The sequence below is a fragment of the Sinohyriopsis cumingii genome, chromosome 3 (genome assembly GCF_028554795.1).
Source record: "Sinohyriopsis cumingii isolate HCF-2022 chromosome 3, ASM2855479v2, whole genome shotgun sequence".
Taxonomy (NCBI): domain Eukaryota; kingdom Metazoa; phylum Mollusca; class Bivalvia; order Unionida; family Unionidae; genus Sinohyriopsis; species Sinohyriopsis cumingii.
Window position 1 is genome coordinate 26,188,697 of NC_142963.1, and position 14,566 is coordinate 26,203,262.

At 34.7% G+C, this 14,566-nt stretch overlaps 1 protein-coding gene across 2 annotated transcripts in view; it reads right to left on the minus strand.

Moving 5' to 3' along the window:
* Positions 1 to 14,566, minus strand: part of LOC149802580 (uncharacterized) — a 139,416-nt gene that overhangs the window by 17,266 nt on the left and 107,584 nt on the right. For both annotated transcript variants that reach the window (XR_016420062.1, XM_089951852.1), the window contains exons 25-26: positions 12,142 to 12,355; positions 8,957 to 9,042 (exon numbers count right to left, since the gene is read on the minus strand). Coding sequence is in view for 1 of the 2 variants with exons in the window: in XM_089951852.1 (XP_089807978.1) it covers positions 8,957 to 9,042; positions 12,142 to 12,355 (300 nt within the window). In the remaining variant the exon portion in view is untranslated. The remainder of the gene's footprint in view (positions 1 to 8,956; positions 9,043 to 12,141; positions 12,356 to 14,566) is intronic.

The following is a 14,566-nucleotide window of genomic DNA, read 5'->3' on the forward strand; positions in this document are numbered from 1 at the left end:
CAAAATACAGACCCTGTAAGATGTATGGTTATTCTAATTTAAATACATTGATACTTTTGACCTGATGCTAAAATTTTGCAGATGAATAAAGCTAAGGATTATCACTACATACAAGGAAGGAAGGCCAATATACATTTTTGGGGTACAATTCTGTATATCAGCTTTCTACAGCCATTAGAAGATTTCTATACAAATGTTGCATGATTGCTAAATTACAAGACAAAAACGAAAGGGAGAACTATTTGTTTGCAATGCATTTATGTAAAGTACTCAAATTGTTAAAAATTGAAATACTTTTAAAATCAGGTCATCTACGTACAGTGCGACCCGCCATAACATATCCTGCAATAATGCAAATTTGGATAAAACGCAGACGTGGCATGGTTCCCAAAATTGTGTATATTCATTCGCATATGAAAAAATATTCTTTGTTCAAAGTACGTGAAACTGTGAAAAAAAAATTAATTATCATTTTGGGAAAGAGATTGCGTATGAATTCAAATACAATACGACTGTGGCGTGGTTCCTGAAATTTTAAATACATGTGTATTTCTTTGTATCAGGATTTTTTTTTTAAGTACGAGAAATAGTGTGTAAAACATTTATTATCATTTTGGGGAAGAGTTCACATATGAATTTTAATATAATATGACTGTGGCATAGTTTCTGAATTTTAACAATTTCACCAGGTCCTTGAAATAAACATTATCAGAAATGTTACTTATTACTGATCCATGAGTAAAACCAGTAAGTTGTCTTTGTGATTGTCTTCAATTAATTCTGTATACAATCATTGCTCAAACAATGGCCAAAATGTGTTTCTCCTTTAACTGTATAAACAACCAAGCAGCAGACAATGCGGTGGTTGATAAAAGATTCTCACAATTTAATAAACATTAAAAAAAAACGAAAGCTGCCAACATGTTTGCTGGGCTTGGCGGTGTTATTAGATGCAATCAGTTGATCAGTAAATAATGTCTGCTTTATTAGCTGGAAATTGAAATGGTATGAAATTGTACATGCATTCAGCTTTAAAAATTTATAAAAGTGACTCGTGACCACTGCAGGCCTACTGTACTAATTTTTCGGGTTTTACAGGTGCATGGTGTTTGCTTATGAACTCGTTATTAATTTCCTATTACAGTGGTACCTCAGGTTACGAACGGCTCAGGTCACGAACAATTCGGATTATGAACAACAACTTCGAAAATTTTTTGTCTCAGGTAACGAACAGTGCCTTGGGTTACGAACGAAGGCGAGAGAGAGAGAGAGCAAGGGTTAACGGAGACAAACGATCGCGTACAGTACAAACGAAGGCCACGCAGTACTAACAAGGCCTGGAATGATGTCTCCACCCGTACCTTGAAGTCTGCCTGGAAGAAAGTTTGGCCATCGTGTGTACCAGAGAGAAGAGTTTGAAGGATTAGAGGCAGACGCAACAGCTGTAGTGGATGAGATTGTGTCTTTGGGAAAAAAAATGGGCCTGGAAGTCGATGGCAATGACTTGGAGGAGCTGACTGAGGACCACAGTGGAGAGCTCACTACAGATGAGCTTGTGGATCTTCAGAATGAACAGCTAAAGACATTAAAGGAGGAGCAGTCATCCGATGATGAGGAGCCAGTGACTGTTTCAACTGCCAGGATTAAAGAAATTTGCAGCAAGTGGGCAGACGTCGAAGACTTCATTGTGAACCATCATCCAAACAAACTTGTTGCTAACAGGGCAGTAAACCTGATGAATGATAACACGATGGCCCACTTCAGAAAGATTCTCCAGCAAAGGAAGCGACAAATTTCCCTTGATAGTTTCTTGGTGCAGAAAGATTCCCAGTTGGCTGCCAAGAAACAGCGACAAGAAACTCCTGAAACTAATGATTCAGAATAGGAAACAAAGTGACAAATTTCCCATGATCGTTTTCTTGGTAAGAAAGATGGACTAAATCTTTTTTTATTTTACATTTATTTATTTGGTTGTTTTCTTTCTCTTCATTTAATACGTGAAGTACACGTATTCTTTGCGCTTTGTCAGGTAAATGACCGGATGTTAATAAAAAAGAACGATTCTTTCATCTTGAAACGGATTGTCTCTATTTCATTGATTTCAATGTTTCGGGTTATGAACGTTTCGGGTTACGAACCGAGTTCTGGAACGAATTAAGTTCGTAACCCGAGGTACCACTGTATTTATAAAAATATTTAATCATTATGGTAAAGCAAGTTCACAAAAAAGCAAGTCGTTCTCTGCACTTTGCACAATGATTAGTATAGTAGTTTTCACATGCTTCTTTCGATATTCCCAAAATCTGAGGTAAAAGTTATATGCACACTGAAAGCATGGGCTGATTGTTAATTATTCTTGCTGTAGTCATTCAAACGAATAGGCGTACAAGTGTTAATTATTGTAAATTTACAATGGATAAATGCATATGAGAAAATTTTAGCAGTATGAAATTTGTACAGACGCCATTCAGAGACCCTGGAACATAATGAACTGTGCACATGATTCGTCTTTCTTAACCTAATTATGCTGTTAATTTTTCCCATTGAATTCAGACACAAAATGATCTGTGACAAAATTACTGAATAGTTTAAATATGTATGCAATTTTTGCAATGGAATTACATGTATTATGGATTAATTGCAAGCCCCAACAGTACGATATCAGACGACAAGTAAACGGTGTTAATACTCCTCTGTTCATGATATATATTAGACGCTGAATTCAGACACAATAATCTGGGACAAAGTTATTGAATATTGTAAATCTGTGTGCAATTTTTCAATGGAATTACATGCATTATGGATGAACTGCATGCCACGACAGCACGATGGTAAATGGTGTTGATACCCTACTCATCATATACATTAGACATAAATACATGTATATATGCCAATGAGTTGTTCTCTGAAAAAAGTAAAATATTGTAAAACCCCACATTAATGTGACCTGGCTGTTAATATGATCCAATTTTTTTAAACCCCAATTATCACGGGGTTCCACTGTATGTATATAAACATGCCTAACAAATTTCATTTGTCTATATGAAGTGGTCTCTGCCAAACCACAATGACAAGATTTTTATTGAAAAAGGTTTTTATTGCAAAAAAGGAAAGTCCAAAAGTCATCAAATTTTTAACAAATTAAGAACTTCTGTAATGATCTGAAATTTCCAGTCAGGTTATCTACACATGATTACAGAGAATCATACTAAACTTAATTTGTCTTCTCTCAGTTGGTTTAAGTTGTTGTTGTAGGGTTTCATGCCATTTTTCAGCAAACGACAGGCTATACACAGATGGTTTAAGTGCCTAAAGTTTTAAATTGTGTAAACAAGTTGAAAACTGCCATAAGAGCCTGAAAATCTCATCAGGCCATCTATATTTGGATAAAAATAAGCTAGAATGTTTAATCTATCTATACCGAGTGGTTTCTTTCACCGTCTTGGTAACAAGCTTGTTGGGAAGACAGATGGACATTTTGAATCCAGACAGACAGACAGAAAGAACCAAAATCAAGGCATAAAAACATTAAAAAGTACTGGCTGACAGACACAAACATAAAATGCAGAAACACTGGACCAAAAACAAGACTTCATAATTTAACATGCACAAAATAAAACAGTTGGATCAACAGAAATGAAAGACCTACTTAAAACATTAATAACTTAACATGACACATAAAATATGACTGTACAAACAGAAGTGTAAATACAAGAAAACTAAAACTGGCTATCTCAAATAGTACATAAAATGATCTAAAGCATCACTGATGAATGTATGAATGGACAAAGGTAACAGTAAATGTCTCCATCATTGTTCTTGTGGGACATAAAACAAGGGCAGAGAGAAGACCAGAGGGGACAAAGGTAACAGTAAGTGCCCCCATCATTGTTCTTCTGGGACATAAAACAAGTGCAGACAAATGACCAGACTGGACACAGGTAACAGTAAATGTCCCTATCATATGCCCCCATCATTGTTCTTGTGGGACATAAAACAAAGGCAGTCAGGTGACCAGAGTCAACAAATATGAAGACCTGAGTAATACAGTGGTAGTTGTTGTTGTTGTTATAGGGTTTAACGCCACTGTTCAGCACAAGATAGGCTATACATGGTGGCCAGTATTAATGGTGGAGGAAGAACCTGGGAAAACCTTGGAAAGAACCACCGACCCACGAGAAGCTACCGGAAAGCTTTCTCACATATCCATATTGGCCGAGCCTGAGACTCAAACCCACACAGACAGAGGTGAGATGGCAGTGATCCGTGACAGAGAGCGCTTTAGACCACTCGGCCACTTGGGCCCCTTACAGTGGTAGTACCTCCAACAAAAATCTAATGTGAAAATTTGAAGTTATTTGGGAATTCAGCCAATGATGTTTTATATTCAAATTATAGAATGATTACTAACCAGCCTTGTCGCTATCTTTTAAAATAGCTGGATCAAAATTACAACCAGCAAATCAATGCAACAATATCGCAAGAAATGTTGTAAAAGTAGACAACTCAGATGGAAATGTAGATAGCAATTTATCTGGTGACTGGTTGATAATAAGAAAGCTGAATATCTGAACTGTGACATCATATAGCAAGTTGGCTGTCAATATTATGATTCTGTATACTGAGTACATGTTAATATCTGAACTGTGACATCATATAGCAAGTCAGCTGTCAATATTATGATTCTGTATGCTGAGTACATGTTAATATCTGAACTGCAATATCATATAGCAAGTTGGCTGTCAATATGATTCTGTATGCTCAGTACATGTTAATATCTGAACTGTGATATTATGTAGCAAGTTGGCTGTCAATATTATTATTCTGTATACTGAATACATGTTAATATCTGAACTGTGACATCATATAGCAAGTTGGCTGTCAATATTATGATTCTGTATACTGAATACATGTTAATATCTGAACTGCAATATCATATAGCAAGTTGGCTGTCAATATTATGATTCTGTATACTGAATACATGTTAATATCTGAACTGCAATATCATATAGCAAGTTGGCTGTCAATATTATGATTCTGTATACTGAATACATGTTAATATCTGAACTGCAATATCATATAGCAAGTTGGCTGTCAATATTATGATTCTGTATACTGAATACATGTTAATATCTGAACTGCAATATCATATAGCAAGTTGGCTGTCAATATTATGATTCTGTATACTGAATACATGTTAATATCTGAACTGCAATATCATATAGCAAGTTGGCTGTCAATATTATGATTCTGTATACTGAATACATGTTAATATTTGAACTGCAATATCATATAGCAAGTTGGTTGTCAATATTATCATTCTGTATGCTGAGTACATGTTAATATATGAACTGTGATATCATGTAACAAGCTGGCTGTCAATATTATGATTCTGTATGCTGAGTACATGTTAAGTACACCACTATCATAAAGTGTTCTGCTAAATCTTTGTTCTACTTTCCAAATCCTTGCATCCAGTGAGCAGCCTTATGCATGTTCATGCATTTGCATTTGTGCACATGAGTGCAAAAGAGTAACCATGGTTATGAAAAACCTGGATCATTTCTGGAAACAACACTTTTAAGTTATTTGACTTTGAAATGACTTTACAACAAAATCCAAGACTGTTCACATCAGCAATGATCTACTGTGTAATCAGCATAAGAAAAGCAATAATTTTATGTTCTGTCATCTGCTAATTTAGGAAAAACAAATTATAGAACTTTTAGGATTATTCTGGATTTAGTTCCTCATAAATTTTCATTTCATATCTTTGAGAATTAAATTATTTAAGTTTTCAAAACTTGTTGGTTTTTCTCCTTCCTGTTACTTAGTTTAAGACCATAAAGTCGTAACAATTATAAAATAAACTATTAGTTAAACCTACATGTTCATAATATCTGTTAATTGCACAACAAGTTAACAGTAATCACTAATTTGCTTATATCTTCAGAATTTTGAATACTAAGTTTTATTATAATCTATTATTTAAAAAATATATACATATGGTATCCTTTCTTCAATAATGCAATATTTTCCAAACATTGCACAGGCAATGGAAAAGTACTGAACAGATTGTACCAGAGTACTGGATGCTTTTTAAATCTGCTCAGGTCTTGGTTCAGCACATGAAGGTTTCCATATGATGCTGACCTTAAATGGTAAAGTGGTGAATTCTGATCTATGATCGAATGCAAGCATTCTTCATTCAAAAAAACTGCCTTAAAAAGAAAGTATACAGCTGCATATTATCCATTTAATTTAAAAATACTGCTGAACAGACAGCCTGACCCACCCACATGATGTTTGTGTTCTTTTTAACCAACATGTATATAACCAGTAACTCAGATTTAACCAACATGTATATAACCATAAACTCAGATTTAGCCAACATGTATATAACCAGTAACTCAGATTTAACCAACATGTATATAACCATTAACTCAGACCTGTATTCAGCTCAAAATCGCTAACAGATATTTTACATTAATTATTCCTTAGCTCCAATAATTAATCTACTTCATAACTTTCAAAATCATTGTCATCATCACTATTTGCTGAATTAAATCATCATTGTGGAATCATGTGCTGTACCTTTGACAGGATCCAAAGTAATTGTTGCTATAGGTACTGTTCTGGGTATCTTAACCCATAAAATTTGCCAACAGTTCTAAATTCAGACTGATTAACACTTCATATTCAGATGATTCTGAACATGCCCTTTTCTCCCAAAAGAAGGTGCAGCCATGAAAATTTTGACATAAACACAAAAAGAACACACAAGCCTCATTTGTTAGATCTTGACAACAAGTAGTAGATATGGACACATTAGAGTGTTCAATGTGAGACTGATTTACACAAATAGTAGATCTGGACACATCAGAGTGTTCAATGTGAGACTGATTTACACAAGTAGTAGATCTGGGCACATCAGAGTGTTCAATTTGAGACTGATTTACACAAGTAGTAGATCTGGACACATCAGAGTGTTGAATGTGAGACTGATTTACACAAGTAGTAGATCTGGACACATCAGAGTGTTCAATGTGAGACTGATTTACACAAGTAGTAGATCTGGACACATCAGTGTTCAATGTGAGACTGATTTACACAAGTAGTAGATCTGGACACATCAGAGTGTTCAATGTGAGACTGATTTACACAAGTAGTAGATCTGGACACATCAGAGTGTTCAATGTGAGACTGATTTACACAAGTAGTAGATCTGGACACATCATAGTGTTCAATGTGAGACTGATTTACACAAGTAGTAGATTTGGACAAATCAGTGTTCAATGTGAGACTGATTTACACAAGTAGTAGATCTGGACACATCAGAGTGTTCAATGTAAGACTGATCTACACAAGTAGTAGATATGGACACATCAGAGTGTTCAATGTGAGACTAATTTACACAAGTAGTAGACCTGGACACATCAGAGTGTTCAATGTGAGACTGATTTACACAAGTAGCAGATCTGGACACATCAGAGTGTTCAATGTGAGACTGATTTACACAAGTAGTAGATCTGGACACATCAGAGTGTTGAATGTGAGACTGATTTACACAAGTAGTAGATCTGGACACATCAGAGTGTTCAATGTGAGACTGATTTACACAAGTAGTAGATCTGGACACATCAGTGTTCAATGTAAGACTGATTTACACAAGTAGTAGATCTGGACACATCAGAGTGTTCAATGTGAGACTGATTTACACAAGTAGTAGACCTGGACACATCAGTGTTCAATGTGAGACTGATTTACACAAGTAGTAGATCTGGACACATCAGAGTGTTCAATGTGAGACTGATTTACACAAGTAGTAGATCTGGACACATCAGAGTGTTCAATGTAAGACTGATTTACACAAGTATTAGATCTGGACACATCAGAGTGTTCAGTGTGAGACTGATTTACACAAGTAGTAGATCTGGACACATCAGTGTTCAATGTGAGACTGATTAACACAAGTAGTAGATCTGGACACATCAGAATGTTCAATGTGAGACTGATTTACACAAGTCAACCAATTTTCTGAAAAACTTTGTTTGACTCAATCAGATGTCCCTGGAGAAGCATCCTAAGTTTTAATGGTCTCCAAGTTATCATTTACACTTTCAGTATCCTGATCTGTGCCAGAAATCCTGGTAGAAGAACTCTGAAGTTACCAATTATCAACTTGTGAATTGCCTGAATGGATTTCCAGTTATGTGCCCTTAGTGTCAAAGACAAACGGAGAAGGCCACTAGACACACAAAAGCACAATAGTAACCAAGATTAAAGCAGAAAGAAAAACACAGAGAAAAACATGGCCAGAAAATTGATTATTGACAGGTCTAATTGTGCAAGTTCTTATGCATAACAAATTTCAAATCATGTCACAATAAATTTAGAGTGATTAGCATGCGCACGTGGCCTGACAGCATTACTGCATATTTAGACACTTCCGTGCCTTGGAAGAAAAAGTAACATTAACAGGATCACATAATTTACTGGAATCGTACAGATTAGGTACAGTAACAGAAATATTTATTACACTGCAATACTACATTTTGTAATCCTTGAATAACTATTAACAAGACCTTCCCATGGATCAAATGATACTAATTCACATACACATGGAAAAAATCAAAATCTTCCCATACATCTAACAAGGGATTAAATCTATTACTATTGACATAACCAATTAGTTTTTTAGATTAGTTTTAGTTTAGTGGGCTGTTTCATTCTTGCCACATTCCTAACATCTGCTATAAGAAGGAACAAAGTTGTTGTTTGTATCAAACATGTTACATATGTGACACTTAATCCTCTTCCCATTTCAAGCAAAACACCCTAGACCCTAACATGCAGAATTATGCAATGACCAATCAGAGTGTATCTTGTTTGCACTTGAGTTATGTCGTATTTACTGCTAAACGCATTACATAAAATATACATTAAATTCATTTACCTGAGTAGCTTTTGCTTTAAGCAGCTCATCCAATGTTGTCATGACAAATTCGCAAATGATGCATGTGGGACCTGCCTTCAACTGGGCTGAAATTATAAATTTCAAGTAGATGCAATTCTTTTCAAGCAAAAATTCTTATTTGGAAAAACATAAATATCAAACCAACACACTTTGGTGAAACACAAAAAGAACTGCTTCAAATGACTGCTTTAAACATTTACCTAAAACACACACATACGTAAAGAGACCATATTATCTGGACCATTAGGTAAAATATTGGGTGCAATGGTTTCTGAATTTTGCTCAGTGGGCATAGCTTGAGTTTAAACATAACTATTATGACTTAAACAATAGACACCTATTTATGGGTAAGAGCAGGGATCAGCTAGACTAAACAGCTTATATTTCTTGGACTGTTCTGATTTCTTCACAATAAAATTCTTAAGTTTCAATAAAAATTTGTATGGATTCTTTAGATCTCACCACAATCATTAAAAGCATCTTAGGTTAAGCCCAAAATAATGGCTGCTGAGAAATACAATCTGATAAAATCAAGATTTACTTAGAACCAATTTAAAAGTCCATGAAATTTGAAAGTACATCTTTCCCTCGATAACTTGTGCACAACGGGGTCCAAAACATAGGCCGCAGTATGTGCAAGGCATGAGTTAACGAGGCACCTCCAAAAATTGAGAAAGAAAAAAAAATCGCTTTGACATCAAGAAAACCATGAGGGGAAACGGCATTTGGGAACTGGGCTGTTTATTGACTGAATCCTTATTTTACAATCACGTCAGTAATAATTTTTAATGATGCGCTTTTTCTAATGAAGTTGTTCGTACATTTATTTTCAAAATGTCCAACATATGAAAGATCGTTCCAACTGGTTTCTACAACCATCTTCTGTACGCAAACAATTCTGTGTATAGGTCACTGCTTTTTGTTTTCTTGATGAGTCTGGCTCCCATAGTGGTGTTTACTAGTATCGTTGCCAAATCAGGAGTCCACAAGCAGGGAACTAGACTAACTGTTGATACACCACCAAGCAAGATTCCTTTTATTCAAAAACACGCAACATTTATTTCGTGAGACAATCATCTACATTGAAACTCAATTTTTTTATTGCTCAATTCGTACAAAATTGATATCATAAATTAATTATTTGGAATTAATAATGAAACTTATCATCCTTGAGTATATCTCTAAGTGCCAGTTCAAGAATTCTCTGAAACTCGCTTGCCCACAATGGTCTGTATCTGTGAAATCAAGCTCTTTATTTTACAAAGTATTTGTTTCGCTTGGCTGCCTTGTTATATTTGATCACAGTTTAGTTTATTTTACATACACAATACCATTTATAAGTGTTCGATTGATCAAACGAAGTGAGTTCACCTGACATATGACCGGGGCCACTAGATTTTAAGTTTGTAGGATTTTCGTGCCTTTTAACTCTTCTTTTATTCCACCTCCTTTATCTGATTCAAAAGACGTAATTAATGTGATAATACAAAGGAGGACAACTTTTAATTCAGTGCAACAATACAACAAAAACTTCCAGAAGTCAGTTATCAAAACACTGTCGGCACTTAATTAGGTTCTCCAAGAAACGCTTGTGGACATAGCTGTTACAGTAGATTGATGGCTTTTAAGTTTAATTACAAGAGGACACATTGCATTTATGACGATTACACTTAAAAGGAACTAAAAGATAGAACTAGAACACAAATTTTTGTTAAAAAAATTATTTTATTTGTATTTATTCATTAAAGTACTGCCTCCACTCGGAGTGAGTGGCATTTTCATCGATCAAAATTTCCTTACATATTGTTATTTGTAGTGTACTAGGAATGTCGTTTGGAAAGAATATGTAAAAAATTATATGACCTATTTTAAATTTGATATTTCACAGTGTTGATTAAAATTTCCAGGTCCTATCTACCGTTTTCAATGATAAAACGAGTGAAACATCAAAGTTTCCGTTACCAATTTTGCTCACGATTTTCTTCAAGTTCAACAAATAGGGTTCAATTTTTGGGGTATTTTCTGGTTTAAAAAATGGGATCCACACCTGACCCCACATTATAAGCGGGTTCGCGAGTTATCAGGGTGCAAGTTATCAAGGGAGTGGTGTAAGCATGTGTTCTCAATGACATTTTTCACTTTCAGCAATAGGAAAGCTGTAATGTGATTCGTGGCTCTAAAGGTTAACAAAAAATGACCTTGAATTGGTGTCAAAATGTCAAAAAAACATGGCCTTATATGTGTGTCAAAAGGTCAAGGAAACAGGACTTCATATTGATGTCTATCCAATCTCCACTATGTTGGAGACCTCAATTCTAATCAGACTGCCAGGTACTAGTAACAATCTATCTTGTAAGTACATATGCATTATGGTAACAATTTATAATATCCACTTTAAGTACACATGAATTATGGTAACAATTTATAATATCCCCTTAAGTACATATGAATTATGGTAACAATTTATAATATCCCCTTTAAATGCATATGAATTATGGCAACAATTTATAATATCCCCATAAGTACAATTTGTTGTTGTTATTGTTGTAGGGTTTAATGCCATTTTTCAGCACACGATAGGCTATACATGGCGGCCAGTATTAATGGTTGAGGAAGAACCCAAGAAAACCCCAGAAAGAACCACCCACGAAAAGCTACTGGCAAGCTTTCTCACATACCCACATTAGCCAAATCCGAGACTCAAACCCACGTAGACAGAGGTGAGAGGGCAGTGATCCGTAACAGAGAGCGTTTAGACCACTCGGCCACTCGGGGCCCCAATAACAATTTGTAATATCCCTTTTAAGTACATATGAATTATGGCAAAAATTTATAATATCCCCTTAAGTACATATGAATTATGGTAACAATTTATAATATCCAGTTAATTACATATGCATTATGGTTATATATATTTCTGATACATGTTCAGTACATTGCTGTTAACATCTTGGTAATGTGAATTGTGAATTGTGTGCTGGTAGGGCTCAAAAAGAGACATCTTTCTTGAATTATTGGCATGTTTTTTTTAAAAATATCTCACCATTATTTCAAATATTAATTGTGCTCATTTTTTCATAAGCATTTGTAAAAAAATCCTAGATAATAATAAATACAAAAAAATATTATGACTGGCTTCCAATTCACTCTGAAATTCAGCTTACTTTTCTGTGCTGCTTTGAATGAGGGAACATTTAGACCATGTTGAATCTTTACACCAGAGCAGAGACCCAGTGCAGTGCAGATTTGATCTGGCTTAAGTTGTTGCAGCAGGGAAATAATGAGAGGTCCATACTGCTTTACCAGATTGTCACACTCTGTTACAACTGTACTTGCCAAACGTGCACAGAGATTTTCCAGAGCCTGCTCAATCTCCTCCTGCAAGACATAAAAGCATATGACCTATATAATGTGTTACAAAGCCATTTCATAATATACTGGACATGTGGAATTAACATGTGATGTCATGACATAATACAAGGCAAAAAAAAGTAATCTTCTTATCAGGAATTCAAGACTCCATTTTGGGGAAACTTGGCAGCCCATCTGGAATGGACATCAGGCTTGGTAAAAATGACAAACTTCTATACAGTTATGTTGCTTAGAGTATATACATACCTCAGTCAGCAACAAGGTCCAAAAATAATAGTGAATCAATTCCTCCAATTCCAGGACCTTGAATTATTTCAACACTTTTTGTCAAAACAATGACTATAAATATTAGTTTTCCTCGTGAATTATTTATTTTCTCTTTATCTCTAATGCTATTTTTTTTTTCCTCTTTACATTCAAGTTGACTGATTTTTCATTACTTAATTCTGTTTTTGAAGAATTAAAGTATATTTTATGTAAGTCAATCATACTAGTGCTGAAGTACTGTTTCAATACTGGTGTCAAGTTAGAAAACTCCTATTTAAAATTGTTTCCTCTATCCTTTCCCCTCCAGAATTTTGATTTCTCAGAATTCTGTCAATATAATTTGGAATGCTTAATTTTCCCTAAAAATTCTTAATAATTCCACCAAATTCTGAATGGTTGTCATGTCCAAATATAATACAAGGTAATTTCCTGATATAGTTTAGTGGTTTATCAAATCAGACAAACTGATCATGTGCAGACAGCAACTATTCAGCATTTTTGAAAAATGTTATGTGAAACTTCAATAACACAACAAGTTTTCTATGTATCTAATAGTAGTGATGGTAAAACATATATGGTCATGGAAAGAGATTAAAATTTTCTTTCCTTTAAAGTACAGTCCTTTGATCAAGAGACTATGCAAAGTTATTAACCTATTCCAATTACTGTTTTGTCACAAGTAAGTAACCTGTACTAAATTCCTGATTATGATCCTGAAATAATATGATTTATATAACAAAGTGTTTATATTACAAAATGATTATGGAAAATAACTGATATGGAAAATAAGCACACATAGAAAATAAAGGCATATGGGGTCTAGAAGCATTGTTAGAGCACAAATATGTGCATGCATGTTCATCAATAACATACAAAAAATAAAAGTACAAGACCCACCCTAATTTATAAAAGGTTTAAGTGGACCTGACACCTGCTTTACATAATTCAGCAGTTCATTGCTTCATTAAGCAGGCTTACCTAGCACTGTAAGAACACACCCTATGTAAACTATCAAACTTGATTTTATCTTCATTCTGAAGATTTTACCAAGATTTACATGTTTACCAAATTTACTCAAAATCACATCATAAACTGTCCCTTGAATGGCAAAAGATTATAAATATATCCTCCTGAGTGGTAATAAGCTTCGCCAGACAGATGCAAGACCACCTCATTAATATGTGCAGATCTCCCTCATATTCAAATTCATCCAATATACTAATTATATTATATCCCAGGTTTAAAACTGGATAAAAACATGGCAAGCAAGAGTGGCAATGACCAAATACTGACAGAAGGATTGATGACTATAACATAAGACCATACTGTTATATGACCAGGCGGGCTAAAGAAAACTCTTCTGATGGGGCTGATGACTGTAACATATGATCATGCTTTCTAATGATCAAGGCGGGCTAAAGAAAAGAAAAGTCCCTTGAAGGGACTGATGCCCTACCGACTAAAAATAATTTTCAGGTATTCATGTAAAGGCCATTTCTTCTTTCTAACTGAAGCACTGGAACCACCAGTGATAATTCAAAGCAATAACAAGATTTTCAAATTAGCTGCTGTGGAGGCCATACTGGAGGGCAGATTGGCACAATTTTCATGTAGGATCGACTAGATACCATAAGAAGTCTTCTGGTTCATAAGACTTTCCATTTAAGATGAGTAGTGTTAAGATTTGCCATGGTGGTAATACTTAATGTACAATCAGCACCTTTTTCATTTAGGACAAACTAGACATTGTAAGAAGTCTTGTCATCAAAAACCCCAATTCAATGCAACTTTCTGTTAAAAAAGAATGGCATTAACAAAAAATTTAAGACAGAAGCTATGGAAGACATACTGATATCAGATGCACATCATTTCCATTTAGGACAAACAAAACATCACAAAAAGTGTTTTGGTGAAAAGTTGACAAGATATGGGGGGGGAGTAGTAATAAGA